This window comes from Melospiza melodia, chromosome 18, assembly GCF_035770615.1.
Source record: "Melospiza melodia melodia isolate bMelMel2 chromosome 18, bMelMel2.pri, whole genome shotgun sequence".
Lineage (NCBI taxonomy): Eukaryota > Metazoa > Chordata > Aves > Passeriformes > Passerellidae > Melospiza > Melospiza melodia.
Genome location: NC_086211.1, coordinates 13,208,855 through 13,229,951, shown reverse-complemented (window position 1 = coordinate 13,229,951; position 21,097 = coordinate 13,208,855). Strand labels below are relative to the sequence as shown.

The window sequence follows — 21,097 nt, the reverse complement described above, 5'->3', positions numbered from 1 at the left end:
CTCACTGCCAGCATCACTCCCTGCCTGCCTCCCAGTGCTGCTCCAATTTGGTTTAGGGAGGGTGAGAGCTGCTGGGTCATTTCTGCCCATGGAAATGCCCTTTTCCTCTTTTCTCCCAAATCATCTCTGGGCCCAGCATCTCATGGGTGCTTGTAGCCAGGCATTCCCCAGCTAATTATCAACAAACTAATAATGAACGCTGAGTCTTCAATGCCCAGACTCGCATGGATTTTCTCACCTTGTAATTTGCTCAATATTCAGCGATATCAATCTTAAAGTTCAACACCAAAGCTCTGCACTCCAATATTTCCAATATTGTCCAGAAAGAAGCAAATGGGATAGGAATCCACCAAACCAGTGGGCTGCAGGAGGAAAATGAGGGGCTGGCCAGGAGCCAGGGCTCACAGTGCCTGGGCAGAGCACAGGTACAGACTCCTGAGCCACTTCTGCCTTTCCACGGTGCTTTGTTGCCACCCCATGGCCTCACACAAGGCTGCAAGAATGGAACTGGAAAAGGTGCAGTCTTTGAGATGTCTTGCATTTCATTAAAACCACTGAGAGCCTTTGAGAAAAGCTTCTCAGGTCAATGTCTTTTCATGTCTCTGCTTTACAGGTGATAAACGATTTTTTTTCCAGTGTGACAGCCATAATTGCAATATACACAACTCCTGTATTTCATCTGTATTTAGAAGGAATTTCTCTTGTCTTTTGCAATTTCCTTCCTCAAGAGGAGAAGATGCCTGGAGGATAATGGTGTTATCAGGCGTGGGATGGTCACTAAATGGCAATGCTGTGATGCTTGATCCATCCAGCCTGATATTCCTGTTTGCCAAGATGAGAACTGCATTTGCCCCTCACTCTGGCCCTCCTGACCACAGCAACACATCTGCCTGGTGTGAAATAATCCCTGTCCTGTTTCAGATATGGTGTTGAACCACGGGGATGCCCAGCAAGCACTCTGGAAAATCCTGACCACTATTCACACATATTTTTTTCTCTTTTCCCATTTCTTTTACTATTTCTGGAGCCTACCTTTCTCTGTCTTTTCCCAATCGTTCTCAACTCCAATCCTCTCTCATTTAAATAATTCACCCCTAATTTTCTTCTCCCTAAAGGTCTTGGTTTTTCCTTCATGTATACACTATTATACTTGCAGGGAATGTCCTGACAAAGACAGGAATGATGAGTCTGACTCCGTGTTCTCAGAAGGCTAATTTATTACTTTATTATACTATATTATATTAAAGAATGCTATACTAAATAATACAGAAAGGATACTTACAGAATGCTAAAAAGATAATAATGAAAACTCCTGACTCTCTCCAGAGTCCTGACACAGCCTGGCCCCGATTGGCCAAAGAGGGAAAACAACTCCCAGCAGAATGCAATGGAACAATCACCTGTGGGTGAACAATCTCCAAACACATTCCACATGAGCACAACACAGGAGAAACAAATGAGATAAGAATTGTTTTCCTTTTCTCAGAGGCTTCTCAATTTCCCAGGAAGAAAACTCCTGGTTGAAGGGATTTTTCAGAGAATGTGAATGCCACAATACACAGCTTTTGCATTTCTGACACCCTGACTGGGTGATACTGGAGCTGTATACTGTCAGTGATGCTCTGTTAGTCTTGCAGAGCTCCCTCCAAGCACTTCAGAGATCTGGCTGTTTCCCACAGCACTCCTTCCAAAGCACTGGTGAAAGCAGGCATCCCTCATGGTGGTGTCTGCAAGTTTTGGTGGCACCAGCACTGTGCCTGTCACGTGCACAGATTGGGATGCCACATCCCCTCATGCCTTTTTCAAAGAATTTCACCTCACTTCAGGGTCTGCATTTTTCCCCCTGATCATTCCAGCTGGCTTAGCCACACAAGAAGCTCTTACTGAGATAAAAACAACGAGGCTGAAATGATTTGGAGTAAGAGACTGGGCTCTCCTGGTGTTGCTCTGGTGAAAAAGGGGGCCTGGGTCACCCCATGTCTGCTCCTAAGGGTATGAAGGACAGGGACAGGAACTGGCAGCTGCCACCTTTACTTGCTTTTGATGGGATGGAGGAAGCTGCTACAAAGGGGCTGTTGGTTTTCTGGGCTGCTCTGAAGTGCCTTTTGAATCCATAGCTGGAGAGCTTCTTCTGAGGGCATCACAACCACCATCAGGTCACATTGCTCAGCTTCTTCCCTGCCCCGCAGGATCAGCTGGGTGGGGGGCTCTGATTCCTTCTGGAAAACAAATGCACTCCCTCAAACACCCTCAGGCTGCTTGTCCTTTTCCCCACAAAGTGTTCCTCTCTTCCTTCCCGCCACAGCTGTCCAGAGAGCCCACAGCCACAGAAGCAGCTAAGCTGCATTCTCACTTGAGCTGGACATTCTCACATTTTCCCCAGGAGCTGTTGGTTGATTTCTCCTTGGCAGGCTGCTGAGAAGCTCAGAGGGGTAGCAGGGACGTGCAGCAGTGCTGACAGTGGCACAGCTGGTGGGGTCAGGGAGCAGCTGGGGCAGTCCCTGCCTCCCCAGCTCAGAAGCACCAGGAGCGTCTTTCCTGCTCAGGGTTTGGGGCTAAAGGCAGTTCAGGGCTGCTGCATCCCTGCAGCTCAGCTCCTCATGCTGGAAAGGGAAAAGATTCCGGGCGATCTGCTCTTTATCACTGCCCCATGCTCCTGTGAATACCCAGCATGCTAAAATCCAATAAAACACAGTAAAAAAAAAAGTTACCAGTGTGTCTGGCAGGACAGCAGCAGGGCAGCAGGAGTGTTGGAAGATTTTACTGATTTTCCAGGCAAGGAGAGGCAGGGTCAAAACTGCCACAGCAAAGCCAGCAGAGGCGATGAGGGCAGTAACCAACCACATGGATTTGTCACCTGCAAATGAGAGAGCAGCAAAACTTCTCAGAGACCCTGCAGGGAGCTTACACTCACTGCACAGCCTGAGTCCTCTGTGGCTGCTCTGCCACCTACCCTGGGGACATCCCTCCCCAGCCGATTCCAGTGCCACGGTGGGGCTGCACCCTTCCTGTTGCACCTCTGCAAAGGAGCAAACACAGCAAACCAGGCAGGAGATTGGAGTGGAAACAAAAGGAAGAGCAGATGTTGGATTAAGCTTTTTTTTTTACTTACAGATGGGGCAACTGAGAGGTGTTTAAAAACTTTTATTCTATTTTTATTATTATTTATTTTAAAAATCATAATATAACTTTTAATTTTTTATTTCTATTTATTTAAATTACTTCATTATAATATTATTATAATATTTATTATAATAATTCACTATAATATCACTGTAATATAAAATAATATAATATTGCTTACAATAATTTATTATAATAATTATATTTTAATACATTTATATAATATAATGTTATAATGATTAATCTGATATGATATTATATAATGATATAGTATCTCTAGATAAGTATTATAACATTATTACAATATAATAATATTCTATAATTATTACAATAATAATAAAATAATATAATACTATTAGTATAGTTATAAGAATTATGATATTATAATATTATTATAATGATATAGTTATATTATTTATTTTTAATTTTTAATTTTTAATATTTTAGTTATTTAAAAATTAAAGTATTTTCTTTTTTTAATTCTACTTTTTTAGCTTTATGTGAATGGTGAGACAATACAGATGTCATAAATCACGCCATCACAATCAGAAGCCAACTATTTCAGAAACTTACTTTAAAATTCTCTTCAAATTGATTTCCCACAAGCTTTGGGCAGGGCAGGGGGCAGGAGGGAGGGCTGGCTCTTACCCTGAGCCCTCACACACTGCGTGGGGCTGAAGCTGCTGCTCCTGTTGATGGCCTGGACGTGAGTCTGAGCCTTCACACAGTACTCAGCTCCTGCCTCCATGGTGTCCAGGTGAACCACGGAGCTCACCTCCCTCAGCACCTTCTGCTGCACCTGCCACAGCCCCACAACACAAACATCAGGGCAGGGATCTCACCTCAGAGAGCAGCCCTGCATTGGTGCCTCAAAGGAGCTGGGAATGAAACAACACGCCCTTCTGAGATAGTATTAGTGCAGGAGGTAACACAAAGGTTGATCTTTATTGGAGGCCTCCAGGGGCAGGTATGGAAAATGTCCACAAACCCCCCCACCCCCGCCACAGGTTGAATACAGTTATAACTTCAGTAAATTTGTATAAATATATAAATACAGAATCATAACTTCAGTAAAGCATCATTGAAAAAAGCACCAATTAAGAGCACAAGTGTTGATTCAACTCCCCCCTTCCACATCCCCCAAGTTCATGCCCCTTCTAAATCCTCCCCCTTCAGGTGGAACTGAAGTTTATTGGTGAAAATGTGTCTCCAAGAGCTGTTTTTTGGCCTTGGTTTCTAAGAAGAACCAAGGTAGGTGAGATGCTTTGGAATATGGTGGGGAAAATCACTGGGAAAAGCAGCTAGGAATGCAATAATGGGCTACAGAGCTCCAAAACTCAGTGTAAAGGATACTGAGATATAGAAAAGTGAAAATGCACAAAATGATCTGGCATCACCACAATGCTCATCCAGTGAGGAAAGGAGGGAGCAGCAGGGGATGTCTGAGCCTATGTGAGCAGGACAAAAGGAGGATGAAAGCAGCCAGCAAAGCACAGTGGGGTGCAGAATGAGCCCACATACTTCAGGAAGGGCAGGGGGGGCTGAAGGAAGGAGCTGTAAGCCAGAGATAAATGATGATGTTAGGCCACAACCCTAGAGCAGAGCCTGGCACCCTGCTAGGAGGGACATGGCCGAGGTCTCAATTGATCTGAGCTTTTTCTGGGTGTGATGGATGCCAAAAGCATCACTGTGCTGGGACAGGGTGTGAGAGCTGTGCCAGGGAGTTCAGAGAGGGGATGGACCAGTTAGTGAGGGGCAGTGAGTTTGGTGTGTGCGCCTGAGACACACTGCAGCAAATTGAAACAGAGTGTAAGCAGCAGTACATTAATTTATTGCCATAAATAGGTCTGCATTCATTGCTGGCAAAATGAATTTGCTGTTTCAGTGTCCCCAGCCATGAGAGGATGGCTAACAGCTCCCCAGCTGCTCCTCTTGCTGTGCTGCAGATGCAAACCTGTTCTCACAGAAGGCCTGATCAGCCTCTAGCTCCACACATATGGAAAACTCCAACGAGCCAGGAGGGCTCTCCTGGCAGGGCAAGTCCTTCCCACCATCAAAATGGCCTTCTCCACAGAAACATGATATGGAGAGCCATTAGTTTGAAAAGATTTCAAGGAAAAAATAATGTGTATGACTACCTGGAGTGATCTCTTGCAAAAACATCAAATGAGACATGTCAAATGTAAAAATAATTGAAAAAAAAAAAAAAAGAGTCCCAGCGCAGGACTTGTCTTGACCAGTAAAATTAATGTTTGCAACAGTCCAGTTGGTAGAAAGTATTCTGAAATTTTTGGAATGAATGTTGAGGTCATTAAGATCACATAATGAAGATTTAATAAATAATTAAGTTAAATTAATAAAATTAATTCATAAAAGACAACCAGATGCAAATCTATTGATTGTTTTTAAGGTGTCAGAAAGCCTATTGTCTCATTTAGCTGGATCTCACAGTGGGCAGTCCTGCTCCTGCTTCTCTTTATAGGCTAAAGACTTTTGTATGTGTGTAAATTGCTTATTGAGAGTGGCAGGAAGCCATGGTGGGGACTCAGTATTAGCAGAGGTGATCAGGAAGAATAATGAAAACTGATACCTGCTAGTGGTGCTAAAAACCCACTTCACAATAGTAAAGATGACAGACAACAGTGAAGAACAGCAGGAGGATCTGGTAATAAAGCAACAAATGCAATTCAACCCTGAGAAATGTGGAATTATGCTCATGAGAATTCTTCTACATTTTCACATCATCCTCCATCAGAAACAGGAACCTGGGGTTCAGGTTCCATGGGATTGTCAGCTCTGTGGTGCTCACATTAACAATTGCTGGAGAGACAAGGGAAGACTTGTTTTGTTTTGTGGTGCTAACACAGAGTGTTCCTGCACCTTGGATTCTGCAGGTTTCTCCCTGCCCACACCCTGGCAAAAACAAAAATAGCTGTGAGGGCTTCCATAGGGAACAGCTGAGGAGTCTGGGAGTCCTTGGCCTGCAAAGATACAGAATATGAAGCTAATATAGTGGTAGGGAAAGTGAATGGAGAATAATTGTTCTCTCTCTCATCCCCAAATCAAGGCTGAGACTGCACAAGAGTCAAGGTGCAGAATTGCTCATTGCAGGAAACTGTACAAGCTAGAAGTTTACACAGATTGAAAGCCAGAACAGATAAATTAATGGAACAAAATCCATCAAGGACTACTAATGCTGAAGTTTCTGACTCAGAAAATTGAGGAAAGTTTGTCAGCACCTCACTGTGACACCTTAACCCCAGTCTGAGTAAACCAGATGAACTCCAGAGGGAGAAGTCAGCACAAACACCTTTGGTTCCTGACTTCTGGTTTCTAGCTATAGTTTGTCATATTTTCTGGGAAAATCCCTTTGCCAGGATTTCTCTCCTGAGAAGCTGAGAAGCCTCAGAGAAAAAGGAAAACAATAATTATCTGATTTGCTTCTCCTGTGTTTTGCTGCTTTTGAATGTGGTTGGAGATTGTTTATCCAACTTGTGAATTGTTTTAACTTAATGACCAATCACTGTCCAGCTGTTGGGACTCTGGAGAGAGTCATGGGTTTTTCATTATCTTTTAGCCTTCTATCTCTGTCTTTTCTCTATTCTTTAGAATAGTTTTAGTGTAGCATTCTTTAATATAATTAATATATAACTATATATAATATAATTAATATATAATTATAATATAGAATATAATTAATATTAATATAATTAATATATAATTATAATTATAAAATATTTAATATAATATAGATAATAAAATAATAAATTACCCTTCTAAGAACATGCAGTCAGATTCATCATTTCCTCCCTTCAACCACAGAAAATACCACAATAGTTGAGGTGTCGAGGGGATTCATTTTCCCAGAGAAGGAGATATGGAAAGAACAGACAAACTCCTCCATGAGGAGCCCACAGCAACCCCTGGTGTGTGCAGGGTGAGGTGGCACCAACCCACTCCAGGCAGGAACCGCAGCAGGAACTGGGATGGGCTAAGAGGCCCTGTGTGCATCCCTCAGGGAACTCTCAGTTATTTCCTGCAGCCTGAGGGTAAAACTCACCCTGGTCTCCTGGCCCTTCCTCCAGTAGAGCACCCGGAACTGGAAGGAGGGCCCCATGTCTGCCAGGTCCACCAGCAAATGGTGCCCATCCGCCACGGCCCTCAGCTGGGGTGGGGTGAGGGATGCTGCCAACACAGAGAGCACCATTAGCACCCAGAGCCAGCCCTGAGATCCCCTTGTGCCCAGACAGGAGGGACAGAGGCTGCCATCACCACTGGAACAACATCAACCTGCAGGAACAGCTTCAGCAGGGCAGGAACCTCTCTGCTCTTCCTCCCTGTGCGTTCAAATGCAGGAGCAGACTTTCAGTAGGAGAGTACCATGGCTGGCATTGCAAATGGGAATTTGGCAGCAGCTGAGCTGCACAGAACTTGAAAGGCTTTGAATTTTCTCCTCCAGCAGTGGAGGGACTGCCTGGCCTGAGGGTGCCATGAGAGCTGCAGCAGAAGCAGCTGGGCCACCGAGGCTGGGACAGCAGATCAGGGCAGCTCTTGTGCTCCTGGGCAGGATCAGCTCTGCCACACTGAACAGGAGCTGGAAAACCACTGCTGTTCCTGGGAATTTTGGCAGTTATTCAAAGGTGAAGGAAAAAACATGATGAGCCTCAGGGTAATTCACATGAATCCTGATTTTCTTTTAGTGTCTGCATGGTTTTAGACAGACTTGGGCTGAGGATCTGCTCTGACTTCAGGTTTTGGAAATGTATGCAAGTGAATCTTGAGGCAATTTGCTTCCTGCTTACTTTCATATTCAAAGCTTGGTTTTGTCTGGGATTCTGCTGTGAGCAATGTGAGTGAAATAATGAGAATCAATCGAGCAGAGATGAAACTGCACTGTACATTTATGAACTGGGAAGTTCAAGGCAGTACAGAGATCATGTTTGCACTATTTATCTGTGCCATTATTCACACTTATCTATGCCATTTTTTACCACTCTGCTGTAGCTGAAACATGTTTCAACTTCTTTGCTTTCAAGAAAGGAAGGAGAGTGATGCATGGTGCCATATAGAAGAGATGTTCTTAATAGAATTTGCTCTTACATCCAGTGAATTGCCACTAATACTGAGCAATATGAAAACATAAAATCCAAGCATGTACATGATGAGTGTGCCACAAATGGGAGGCCTGGAAATCTACTTTTTACTTCTAAATGAAAAGCTGAAAAAAAAAAGGTGAAAATCTCCTTAGCACCACATCTCAAAATTAAAAAAAAAAATCAAACTGTTATCATTTGGTGGTTAAAAGAAAATATTGTGCTAATGTATTAACAAAAGGACATTGCAAGATGCAGCTGTCAAACAGGAGCATTTCTATCTAGCTCTGTGCTGGCACACTGGATAGCAACTTACTCTGTCAATGATGAGAAATGAAGAAGGAAGACTGACTAAATTCTTTGCTTTAGGAAGATTTTTTCAAAAAGTGTTTTCCATGACTCAATGTGCTTCTGCCCCTGTGGCTTTGGCCCTGGGGCTCTGCTGCTGGCCTGGCTGCCTGTGAACCCCTGACAGGCCCTGTGGGCTGGGTTTGGATCCCTTTGCTCCTCTCAGGCTTCCCAAGAGGTGTGACAGCAGAGCAGGAAAAATGCATAAGGACAAGAACTTGCAGGGACTGTTCTTTTTCAAACATCTGTCACATTCACACTGAATCCCAGTGCAAGCGGTGGCCTCTGAAGTGTCACACTCAGTCTGAAGGCTGCTTTGGGGTCCCTGAGACACAGGACCAAGCTGCCAAACACTTCACTGAGCCATGAGAAGCCGCTGCTTTTGTTCCTGTCCCAGGGGTGTCCTTGCCCTGTATCTGCCTGACAGTGTGGCCTGTGCCTCTGTCTGTGCCTCCATAGCTGCTGGAAAAGGGAAGGATTTTTTATCTAAAGCACTCTCTAGACTATGTTTCCACACAGAGACACAGTCAGCAGCTTAGGTGGCACTTCTGATGGTGCTGCTTTGACCAAGACTTCTGTGTGAGTGAGGACTACTCCCTCAGGAAGTAGTGAATAACTTCTAGAGTTGGAGGAATTTTTAATATTGGGTCAGTTCTGGTTTAGGACAGAGAGTTTCTTGCCTGGCTGAAGCTGATGAATGCTGCCCATGCCAGGCTGAGAGCTGCAGTCCAACAGTGACCTCAGCATAGCCTTCCCACCACAGTTTTTGTTGACTACATGGCAGAGAGCAGAGGAAATGATTCCAGAGAAATCCTGGAAACAGTATGCTCATTTTAATCCTTGGGTTGAGCTGGACCTCAGGCTTTGCAGGACTTGGAAGGATGTGGAGAAAACATCCTGCATTGCTAGGAGGAAATCAATGCTGTGTGTTCCAGTTTTCTCTCTTCTTCTGAGGTTACCTCATAGATCTGACACCATGGGAAGAGGGAACCATGGAGTGGGATTTAGTACCAGGCACATAGAGCATGACAGGGCTGTTTTCTAGAGTAAAAGCTCCGTTAGGATCAGGTTCTGGACCTCTTAGAGGTGACTACATGGCTTGGATTAAATGACAGCAAGCCTAGTTGAACACAATCCTTTAAATTTAAGGGTAAGAGTGACCAGCCTGTGAAAGGAAATCCCTGCAGTCATCTTGCTTATCTTTGAAATCCTTGACATTCAAGCCCAAATGATTATGGCTCTGCCTTGGGATGAACTCATACCCAAGAATATTGTCTGAACCCCCCAACCCAGGATGAGAGCAGCTGAGAAGCAGGAGGTGCTCTGTGCTTGTCTGTGCTCTGCCTGCCACGCAAGGGGGGACAAACAGGCACCTGAGCACACCCCAACACCCAGATCTGAGAATGCAGCCCAGGAAATGTCATTTAAGGGCGCAAACAGGCACCTGAGAACACCCCAACACCCAGCTCTGAGAACACCCCAAAACTCAAATCTGAGCACACCCCAAAACCCAGCTCTGAGAACACCTTAACATCCACCTTAACACCCAGCTCTGAGAGCACCCCAAAACTCAGATCTGAGCACACCCCAATGCCCAGCTCTGAGCACATCCTGACACCCAGCTGTGAGCACACCCCAACAACCAGCTTTGAGCACCCCCAGCTCTGAGCACACAGCCCAGGAGATGCCACTGAAGGCGGGACGCACTCATGGCGCGGTTGAAGAAGCCCTTGGTGGTGCCCCACTGTGACCTGGTGGCACCGAGCTCTGCCCTGACACGCAGCTTGTAGGCCACGGAGGCTGAGATGTCCTCGGTCAGGTTGCAGATGGTGGCTGTGGTGAGGGAGCACTCCGAGATGGGGATCCAGCTCCCGTTGGCGTATTCCCGCTCGTATTCCCTGAGGAGGAGAGGAAGCACACAGGCAGCGGTCTGACATGAGCTCCATCTGTGCAGCCAAAGCTGCTGCTGGGTTCTTTCCAGGTAAAACCTGCACTGGGGTGCACTGGGGATGGAGCACCACAGGTGTTGGAAGCAGTGTGGGTGTGTTTAGCATCTTATCTGGAGAAAATCACCCTGACTGGTTCGTGAGCCAAATGCAGCACGGTGCTGTGGGAGGTGGGGACAGCCCACACAGTGTTGATGCATGAAGCCTGGCCCACTCAGTTGACTTGATCATCCTCTCAGGGGGGACCAGTCCTTGGTTTTTCTGGGTATGGATTGAAGGCACTAATTGAGACAGTAACTTGTGTTTGGACTCAAGTGTTTATTATTTCTTACCAGTAAAACTGTCTCACTGCTGTGAGTTCACAGCTTTTCATTAGAAGGCACAAAATGGCCAACAATCTCTTGGTACACGGTCTTTTAGGTCTAAACCATCCAATTAGGAAGTAACACCTAGATTATTTTCCCTTTTAACCCAGTAACTCATCCCACAGAGCCCCCAATGAGGACTTTTCTTCCCAATTACAAAATGCCACCCATACGCATAAATAAGAAGAAAGAAAAAGCATGAAGAATAAAACCCAGGACTACACCCTGTGCTCTCCATCTTGCTTCCACCCACAACATACTAAAAATCCCAAAACCTAAATTTCTCACCAAGTGATACACCTGCACTACTCTCTATAATCTATTTCACACTTTTGAGGATTGTAGTTTGTCTTGAAGTCTAAGAAACTTTCTCCATGAATGAGGGTCAAAGTCAGTGCTGCCCTGGGAGTTGGGGCACCCCAGAGAAAACAGAGAAATATTCCCAGTGCTCTGGATTTCCACAGTCCCCAATCCCAAAGCCATATTGTAATAAAAGTCAGAGCTCAAATGTACCAGAAACCTGCTGTGGTGTCAAATGTTCAAAATGTTTACAAGAAATAAAGCTCAATGTTTTCTCCTTCCTCCTCTAAACAAAATGTTGCAAATCTTCTTAATTTTGAATTCTTGGATAGAGGAAGATTTCTTATATGGAATTGATGCACACCTTGGATTACTCCAGCATCTATCAACTTGCAAACTGTTCCAGAACTGGAACAAAAGGAATTTTTCCTTTCTCATTAACAGTGCTAAACTTCTCTTAGGCTTGTGAACTGAATATGAACAAGACAACCAAAAATTTAGAACTGAAAGTTGAGATAAACAATGTTCAAAATGCAAAAAGAATAAAAAAATTGAGTAGTTACCCTTGAAACTCAACAGAGTATCTCACAGTTTCTCCCTGGACGATCACAGGACTCCAAGTTAAGAAGTGTTTCATGTTGGTTGAAAGAATGGAGATACTCTGAGGTGCTGGCAACAAAGCATCTCCTCCTAAAATCCCAGCAAAAGAAAGGAAAAAAAAAAAAAAAAGAATTTATGGTTGGGGGGCGGGTTGGGAGAAGCTTAGAAGAATAGTGCAAAACACTGTTTTGCATCAGATGCACACGCTTCATTTCACTACAGTCACTTCAGTGTTTGAAGTATTTTACAGAGAAGAAGAAAAGATGGAGCAGCTCAGCTAAAAGTGCTCCTTTGCCTTATTTCAGTTTTTCATTTTATCACTAAAACAGTTTGACCAAGACCTCTGTGTGAGGATTGCTTCCTCATGTAGTGAATAACTTCCAAAGTTGGATGAATTTTTAATATTGGGTCAGTTCTGGTTTAGGACAGAGAATTTCTTGCCTGGCTGAAGCTGATGAATGCTGCCCATGCCAGGCTGAGAGCTGCAGTCCAACAGTGACCTGAACAGAGCTTTCCCACCACAGTTTTTGTGGTGGGAGGAGAAGGCCAAGCCCTCCAGTTGGGTTTAATGGAGCCAAATAACAGACTTGGCTCTGTTTCACTCCATAAACTGCTCCAAAGAAACCATGTTTCCAAATGCGCTGCTCCTTTCCAGGCTGGATTTGCTGCTGAGGGAGATCCCAGCTCTGGGACAGTTCCTTTATTATATTTGCAGGGAATGTCCCAATGAAGGCAGGAATGATGAATCTGACTCCATGTTCTCAGAAGGCTAATTTATTATTTTAAGATACTATATTATATTAAAGAATGCTATACTAAACTATACTAAAGAATACAGAAAGGATACTTACAGAATGTTAAAAAGAGAATAATGAAAATTCCTGACTCTCTCCAGTCCTAACACAGTTTGGCCCTGATTGGCCAAAGAGTGAAAACAACTCCCAGCAGAATGCAATGGAACAATCACCTGTGGGTGAACAATCTCCAACCACATTCCACGTGAGCACAACACAGGAGAAGCAAATGAGAGAAGAATTGTTTTCCTTTTCTCTGAGGCTTCTTAGCTTCACAGGAGAAAAATCCTGGCAAAAGGATTTTTCAGAAAATATGACAGTGAGAACTGTGCTATCACAATGTGTTACTTAAAGATTATTTTTTTGATTAAATTTGTCTCACTTAACCAAGTTTGTCATCCAATAGTCTTTAACTGCCACTAAAAAGGGTGTTTTCTTCTGAGCCATGTTTACAAAGTTAACCAGTAAATTGTCAGTTGTTCTACCCAGGATCAAACCAGGCTGACAAGTCCGTGAGCAATGTTTTTTTAAGCATTGGAACAATAGCTGTCTAATTTCCTTTATCATATCTTTATAAAATCACTAATGATGTGGGGAACTGTTATGCCAACTCTCTTATGATTCTTTAGCACAAGTCATACATTATTGACACAATGCTCAGCTGCTCTTTCAAATAAAATTCAGATTTTCTCTGGGATGAGAAATTTTCTTCCTTGTCCTTCAGCAAACAGAAGGGTCACTCTCTGCCACATCAGCAGTTCTGGTGGGTTGAGATTCTACACACTCAGAGCACTGTAGTCAAGGCACTCTTAGTATTTAAAAAATGAAAAAAAGCAAAGTTTTTAATGACCTTCATACTGCAGTAGAATCACAGGATGAACAAAGTTGGAAAGCAAAACATAATCATCCATTTGGTCTCTTGTCCTCTCCGTTCTTCTCAACATTCAGATTTCTTGCTACTTTTCCCTGTGTTTGGTTCACATTTTAATTTTGGGATGTGGCATACCTGAGGGTGTGAAATCCATGCCAGATTTCATTCCATGAACAAACATTGGCTCTCCCCAGGACTCAGAGACACAATGGAGCTCCAGGTCTGAGCAGGGGTGAGCTGCACTGAAGGTTTTCCTATTTTTTCAACTCTTGGCTTTAGGACATTTTTGATATAAATTTTTTTGCATCCAATAGTACTAAACCTTATATTATTAAACTATCTAGAAACCCATTTTAAAAGCAGAGAGTTCTGAATTGGACTATCAATCCTGTAATGGCCCAAGGGTTATTCCCTGTCTGCTGAGTCCAATCTCCATTTCCTGGCTATGCTTGGCTTAGGGCACCTTTTTCTTGTCAAAACCAGTGAGTTTTCTACTGGCAGTGAATTGCCATCTCACTTCAGCTGAATCACAAAAGCTCATACAGAAATTAGGAAAACACGGAAATTATGAAAAGTTCATACAGAAATTCTTTCCTGCTTTCACTAGGAAAAATTCTCTATCCAATGACAATATATGTGCAGAGGCACATATAATTTATCTCTATTTTATAGAGATAAAAGCAGTTCACTGATTTCAGTTTCTGTTTGGCATTATATGCTGAAAATTACGGTTTGGAGGAGAGTTCATGCTTTTCCAGAGTACTTTTGATCTAGACATAATCCTGTGTCATAGCCAAGCAAATGATATTCATGGTTTCTCCCACCCATCTGTTGCAGCAGCCCACAAAGCAACACAAATTTTACACTGGGAGGAAAGACAATTCTGGGTTATATAAACAGCACAGAGTACAAACAGTGAAGTGTTTGAATGCCGAATTAATCCATCAGCTCTGGTTTGTTCATTTTGAAGGAAAAGGAAACAATGATCATCCACAGCAGGAGACAACTGGACAGAGAGCACATGCAGGACCCAGAGGGCTGAGAGCCCAGGGCTGCCACATTTCCATCTGGTTTTGGATCCACCAGCAGCCTCACTGGAAAAGCCAAACTGCACTCATTCAAGCCAGGGTTTTGACTCTCACCCTAATGTTTCCAGTCATGCCAAAGAAATGATATTTTCTCTGTAAATAGCAATTTTTTCTCCTACCATATCAGCAGTATATTCTATTTAATTTGTTACTCAATGAATACATTTCCATTTAGAATGGGATGACCCTTTTAATTTAGAATTTTTATCCTCTTTGCATTAGAGAATTACAATTTAAAAACCAAACAAACTATGGTCAAGTCTAGTACATGTGTCTGTCTTACATTTCAGTTTAAAATACCTTAAATAAACCTTGATAAAGTTTAATTACTCTGGAATATATTTTAATATCCTTGTTGCTCTGTGAATATAGAACAACATAATATTTCCTATTACTTGCTGTTACTTCATCACTACTATCACCACTACTTATTGCTAAGTATATGTGAACAGTGTAAAAATATTAATACAATTACCTCTTTATTTGTAATATTATCTCCTTTCAAGGGTTCAACAAACACAAGAAAAAACAGCAGTCTCAGACTTGGTGCTGTACAGTGCTCAGGAGTGCTTTATCTGGTAAATCCCTTAAAACTTTATATATAAAAGGCTATATATATATATATATATATATATATATATATATATATATATATATATATATGGCTGAAAAATCCTTCCTGCTGTGGAATTAAGCATTGGTTTTTTAACTTCCAGTCATTGTATTGATTAATCTTCTTTTGCTAATCTGGAGGACAACAATGCCACCAGCTTTTTGTATCTTGGAGCATGGTCTGACTCTCCATTTGGAGAAATTTCAGTCAAGGAGAGTCTGACAAAGGAATTCTGAATTCTCAACACTGGTAACAAGAAAATAGTGTCTATAACATCTTGAGAAGATAAAGGCATTTCTTTATTAGCTAAATGTTGAAAATGAAAGCCACACAACTCTCAGTCCTAGAAACAGCAATTTCCACAAGGGTAATATATTATGTTAAAATCTCTTTGGCTAGAATCCCAACCTGCAGGCTCTGGGGCCATCCCTCCCTCATCTGCTGATTAACCAAACTCACAGCAAGAGGCAACACCCTGGTACATCCCCCTTGGCTTTTTGTGTCCCCAGAATCAAACCCCAACTCCTGGGCTGGACAGGAACACAGTGCCTGCTGCCCTGGAGTCTGCTCTGCACAGCCACAGGGCAGCTTGGGGCATCAGCACTGCACAAATAAATGTTCTCTGCTCAGAAAGGAGGCTGGGATGTGAATTTTTGTATGTCAGGCCGAGGCCAAGAGGATGGCAGACAGGGTGTAAGTTATCCCAGCTTCCCTCCCACTCTCTGTCACACTGTGAGGCTCGCACTCACCACCCACACAGGCAGCAGTGCTCCTGCCTGGAACAGCCTCAGGTAGCCAAGCCTTAAGCAAAAATACAGCAAAAACAACCCCACATTTCTTAAAAAAAATATTGTCTAGCTCTGTCATCTTATAAAATATGGTTGTCATAATCTTCCCTATTGCACAGAAGAAACTTTCCCAGCAGAAACCACTTGATGCTGTCACTGGATTCTGTCTGAGCATCTAAGAGCTACAAATAGTGAGGCAGCTGTAAAATGATTTTTTCTGAGGAAGAGGAAAAAAAATAAAGCACAAGACAACCAGAATGTTGTTGACATAACCTAAAATGGCACATTGAGGAAACCTGGACCAGGGAAAACCCAAGCACGCTGGCAGGCCGTGTTTGCTTTGTAGAGGACTGAGATTGCAAACACTGGAATGCAGTCAGGAATTGAGACCAAGCTCCTCTGAGATGGGTCTGGTGTGGAGCATTTACCTGGAGAAGCAGATTCCCAGTTGCACAGCCTCCTTCCAGGGTGGTAATCCTGAAGGAGATGTCTCCTCAGACAAGTGATTCTTCTCCTCAGAGAAGAGTGATTCACTTCTCCTCAGAGAAGTGATTTGAGCTATTAATTAGCTCTTTCTATCCTTCCTCTCTGACCCTCCATCCCTGTACTCAGAGTGATCAGCATTGAAAGAAGAATTGAGAGTTCAGCTTCTCACAGAGCAGCAAAAGAGCAGAGACAAAGACAGCATTACTTAAATTCCTTCAAACTGAAATTTCCCTCTAGAGTTTAGGAATCACCTGCAGCACAGAATTTACAGATTGCCTTTGCTTATTTACAGATTACATTTGCTTATTCTGATATTCATTTTAGAAAAAGAATTAAAATTCAAGATCACCTGACCTTGTACTCATTTGATTTAAGTGCTGCTGAGGCATCTTGAACAAAGGGAAAGAGGAGTTTGTTACTCACAGCCTCTCTGTCTCCTGCCTGGGCCAGTGAAGATCTTTCAGTGATTTACCTGAGAGACTTGGAGCACTCAGAGTGCACAGGAGGAGGCAGATGAGCTCTGGTGCCATTTTGCTCAGGTGTACCCCAGGTTCACTCCCTGTTCCACATCTGAGGAGCTTCCCCTGGCAGCCAGGGAGTCTTTTCTGAGCCAGCCATGGTGGGCAGCGAGGGGAGGCTGCTGTGAAACTCCTCCTGCAGAGTGCCAAAGAGGCACAAAGATTGTTTGGGAGGTGCAGCTGCAGGGAGTGCCAGGTAATTGCTGCCAGCAGCTCTGTGCAGGTCTGTGCAGCTCTGCTGGATGGGGCAACTCTGCTTCACTCCCTGGCACATTACATGGCTTCAACAGAGGCTGGAAAGGGGGAAAGAGGAGGTGTTGGGTTTTTCCATGCAACTGTAAGTGCTCACTCCTCTGCTCAGCTGCTGGATCAAGCCCTTTTGTGACCCAGAGATGGGGCAACTGAGAGGTGTTTTAAAAATTTTCATTCCATTTTCAGTCTCATAGTAAGGATGAGACAATACAGATGTTATAACTCACACCATCACAATTAGAAGCCAACCATTTCCTAATTACAATACATTTGGAAATGTTTCTTGGCCTATCAGCTTTTGCTACACCATGCTGCAAATGCCTTAAAGCTAATAATTTAAAATTACCCCTCATGGGCCCCACTACAATGCATTTTTCACAGTTCTATTTCTCCAAAGTATCCAGTCTTATTTATAAAACCATCCTTAGAAAATTTTTTCTATTTCCATTTCTCTCTTAACAGTATCTGTCCTATTCCATGGCATTTCTCAGTCAGCATTTCTTGTCTCAAGGTTTGCATACAGATGCACACTGTGTGGGCCTTCTGTCAGGCCTTGAGATTTCTCTACAAATCCATTTCCCACATTCAGCCCCAAACTAGATAAATCCTTGATGCTTCCAAGCATGAGGAAGGTTTCCTCATATTTCTATGGCATCTCTTGTGTCCTTGAACAAAGAACTGATGGAAGGGACTTGAGTCCTCTAGTTTATCTCCAACATCACTCTTCTGGTGGCTGTGTACTGAGCAGGAAATTGTGTTTCCAGGTCTGATGTGGTGCAGGCACAGGTATCCTGTGGTTTTCCATCTCCCAGAGTCTGCTGCTTTCCACCTCACCTGGAGTGAAGGCAGGGTTTTCATCTGGATGCAGCTCTGAGACCTGAGAGCCCAAACCACCCTGGGCTCCAGGGCAGCAGCATCAGCTCCTCTTTGTGCTCCAGGCTGGCTCCTTCAGAGTGGAGTATTTTCTGTGTGGTATTTTCTGGGTCCCCCGTGGCAGGAAGGAAATGATGAGTCTGACTCCATGTTCCTAGAAGGCAAATTTATTATTTTATGGTATCATATCATATCATATCGAAAGGATCCTTACAAAAGGCTTCATAAGAAAATAACGAAACTCGCGACTCTCTCCAGAGCCTGACACAGCCTGACCATGATTGGTCATTAAGTTAAAACAATTCACATGAAACCAATCAAACATGCACCTGTTGGATAAACAATCTCCAAACCACATTCCAAAGCAGCAAAACAGGGAGAAGCAAATGAGATAATTATTGTTTTCCTTTTTCTCTGAGATTTCTTAGCTTCCCAGGAGAAGAAGGCAAAAAGGATTTTTCCAGAAAATACGACAGTGATAGCCAAGGGAAAGGCAAAGTTTAGGGGGAAGCTCCTCATGGTCTGCAAAAGGTCATTTAAATGAAATGAAAGTCTGGCTGTACAGGTAATGTAAGCAAAGGCCAATCCCACCAAATCCCACCAAATGCTTTTAGCTCTGATGAAAGCAAATATTAGAAACCTCCCTTCTAAACTACTTCCTCCTCCTCCTCACCACTAGCCACATTAGAAGGGGCTTTTAGTTCTTAAAAATTTTGTCTCCTCTCTAAGACCTTTTAATTCAAATACATGACTTCTGTTTAAGTGGTGAACAAAAGGGATCTGTCAGACTTGTTTAGTACATATTTTCCAAGGAAAGAAACTGTGTTTTTTGGATTTATGAAAGAATAAAAATAACATTCAGTTAAGCAAATGTCTCCAGATTCTCAGACATGCAGGAGCAGCATAATCAAAAATCTCCACATTTTCTCCTCCCTCCCCTCATCTCCCTTCTTCCTTCCTTTCCTTTCTACCCCCTCTCTTCCCTTTCCTCCTTCCTATCCTTCCTCTCACTTCCCTCCTCCCTCCATCCTTACCTCTGTTCCTTCCTGCATCCCTCCCAACCTCCCTTTTCTTTCTCCTCTCCATCTTTGGGACAGACTGATAGGCCCTGAACACTTCCCAAACTGGGAATGTTTTCCCTCCACGGTACAAGAATGTTCTCTGAAACACCTTTCAAGTAATTTTTATCTTCTTGCTCTTCATTATCCCAATCTCCAGTTCCTTCTATCAAATATCTGTACAGATAACCCAGAGGTGGCTGTTGTGGTCAGTGACTTTGTTATTGTTGGGAAAATCATGAGGTCCAAGAGGAAAATATGGATGTGTTTAACAGTATTAGCAATAGGAAAATGTGCTTTTTGCTGGGAAGCAAAAGAAAGATTTGCAGATGAAAGGCAAAATTTACTTGTCAGTAAAGGGAAAAAACACTAATTTGTTCAGGGGAAAAACACTAATTTGTTCTCTTGTTGTACAAAGAAATTATAAATAAGGCAGGTCTGAAGTTTGAACTATTGTTCTGTTCGAGCTGTGTGGCATATCTGCATCTTAACTAGATTGTTCTTGTGGTGCCATAAACATGTGGAGGAATTCTGATTAAATATCTTGATAAATATTCAGACATAAGCTGAGGAGAATCTCAAAGCCTGTATGATGTGTCAGAGTTGTGTCTCACACCTTTCACTTTATTACTCAAACAGATGCACAGAAAAGAGTTTTCTCACAGTTTGCATGAAATTTACTGGGATTGAGTCCACAGCTGGAAGTTTTGCTTCCCAAAGATTTCTCCCTGTCTGTGAGCGAGTCGGACCTTTCATTTTAAGGGGTGGGGAAGATGAATGCAGGCCCATTTCATAATTAATCAATCATTAGCAATGAGAGGGAGAGTGGGTCTGCCATAACAATGAGGATTGCAGCTGCCCTGGGTTATCAGCAAGGTTTCAAAATGAAAACTGTGATAATAATGTATTATATTTCCTGCCTTAATGTGGATAAAGAAAACTCAAGGTGGAAGCTGAAGGTTTCACATCCAGGGCTGAGGGGTGCAAATCAGCAGGCCTGGAACAGAGGTGATTATTTAGATTACAGCAGCAATAAAAGTGGCAAAACACCTTCTGACATTTCCCCCTGTTCTGAAATGCTGTATGAAAATACATGGTTTTATAGAGATAAAATGGACTCTCAGCTGCACTGTTTTACTTTCAGAACTCTACCAATTTTACAGGTATTTTTGAAATTGCTGAAACAAATATTTTATAACTTTTCCTTATCAATTATGGTCTTAATTATGTCTCTGTGAACTATTTAAATGTTATTCAGCATGTGTTTCTAAAGATAAAAGATACTAAACATGTATTTCTAAAGATAAACATCTTTTGTTTTGCAATTCTTGCCTTGCATTTCAAGTTATTCAGGCCAGTAGTTGCACCAATAAGCCAGGATGCTGTGGAATTGCTGTGGAATCCATACCTAATTTAGTGTGGCTTGATCCTGTGAGGTTATTTCCAAGGAAAATGGATTGAGGGAACAGAAAAGAGAAGACTCAGGTGACAATTAAAAAGTTTTAGTTATTTGAGTAGCAACTGGGCAGGGTTTTATACAACTCCCTATGCCATCCTCTGTTATACACAGATATCCTGGTGGATGTTCAAACATTTCAATGACTGATTTGTTTATATGTGTATTGTGATATGCTTAAGATTCCAATCTGTAGAAGAACCTACATAAATGTGAAAAATATAGAAAAATATTTTATCTGGATGAAATCACAGAGGAAGATATCATCTGTGATTAGGAGACCTGAAGCCTTGCAAACCTGACCAGTGTGTGTAAGTTGTGTCTGCTGGAGGCTTCCCCATGACCTTGCTGTCTGTGCAGAGCCCTTGCTCAGGATTTACCTGCATTGCAAAACCCATGTGTGGGAGTGGAGGGAAGGGAAAACCACATTTTGGGAGGCAGCATGTGGCTGCCATTCCCAGGATTGGAAACAGGTCTGGGAACTGCTCTCATTTCCTAACAATAACAAAGTCACTCAGCACAACA

General features: G+C 42.9%; 1 protein-coding gene across 1 annotated transcript; it reads right to left on the bottom strand.

Moving 5' to 3' along the window:
- Nucleotides 1-1,199: 1,199 nt before the first annotated feature.
- IL20RB (interleukin 20 receptor subunit beta) lies at nucleotides 1,200-19,144 on the bottom strand. Its single transcript, XM_063171457.1, has 9 exons — nucleotides 19,093-19,144; nucleotides 16,888-16,904; nucleotides 12,743-12,857; nucleotides 11,739-11,865; nucleotides 10,272-10,462; nucleotides 7,184-7,308; nucleotides 3,772-3,922; nucleotides 2,712-2,857; nucleotides 1,200-2,219 (listed from the first exon to the last, which is right to left on the bottom strand). Exons 1-9 carry the CDS (start codon nucleotides 19,142-19,144, stop codon nucleotides 2,031-2,033), a joined length of 1,113 nt encoding a protein of 370 aa, XP_063027527.1. The 3' UTR covers nucleotides 1,200-2,030.
- Between the last annotated feature and the right edge of the window lie 1,953 nt (nucleotides 19,145-21,097).

Coding starts and splice junctions, on each gene's coding strand:
- IL20RB (XM_063171457.1), bottom strand. CDS start 19,144: ATGGAGAGGAGAAAGAAAAGGGAGGTTGGGAGGGATGCAGGAAGGAAC. Junction 11,866..12,742: donor TGGAGATTGTTCACCCACAG/GTGATTGTTCCA, acceptor CTGGGATTTTAG/GAGGAGATGCTTTGTTGCCA. Junction 10,463..11,738: donor TACTCTGTTGAGTTTCAAGG/GTAACTACTCAA, acceptor TCTCCTCCTCAG/GGAATACGAGCGGGAATACG.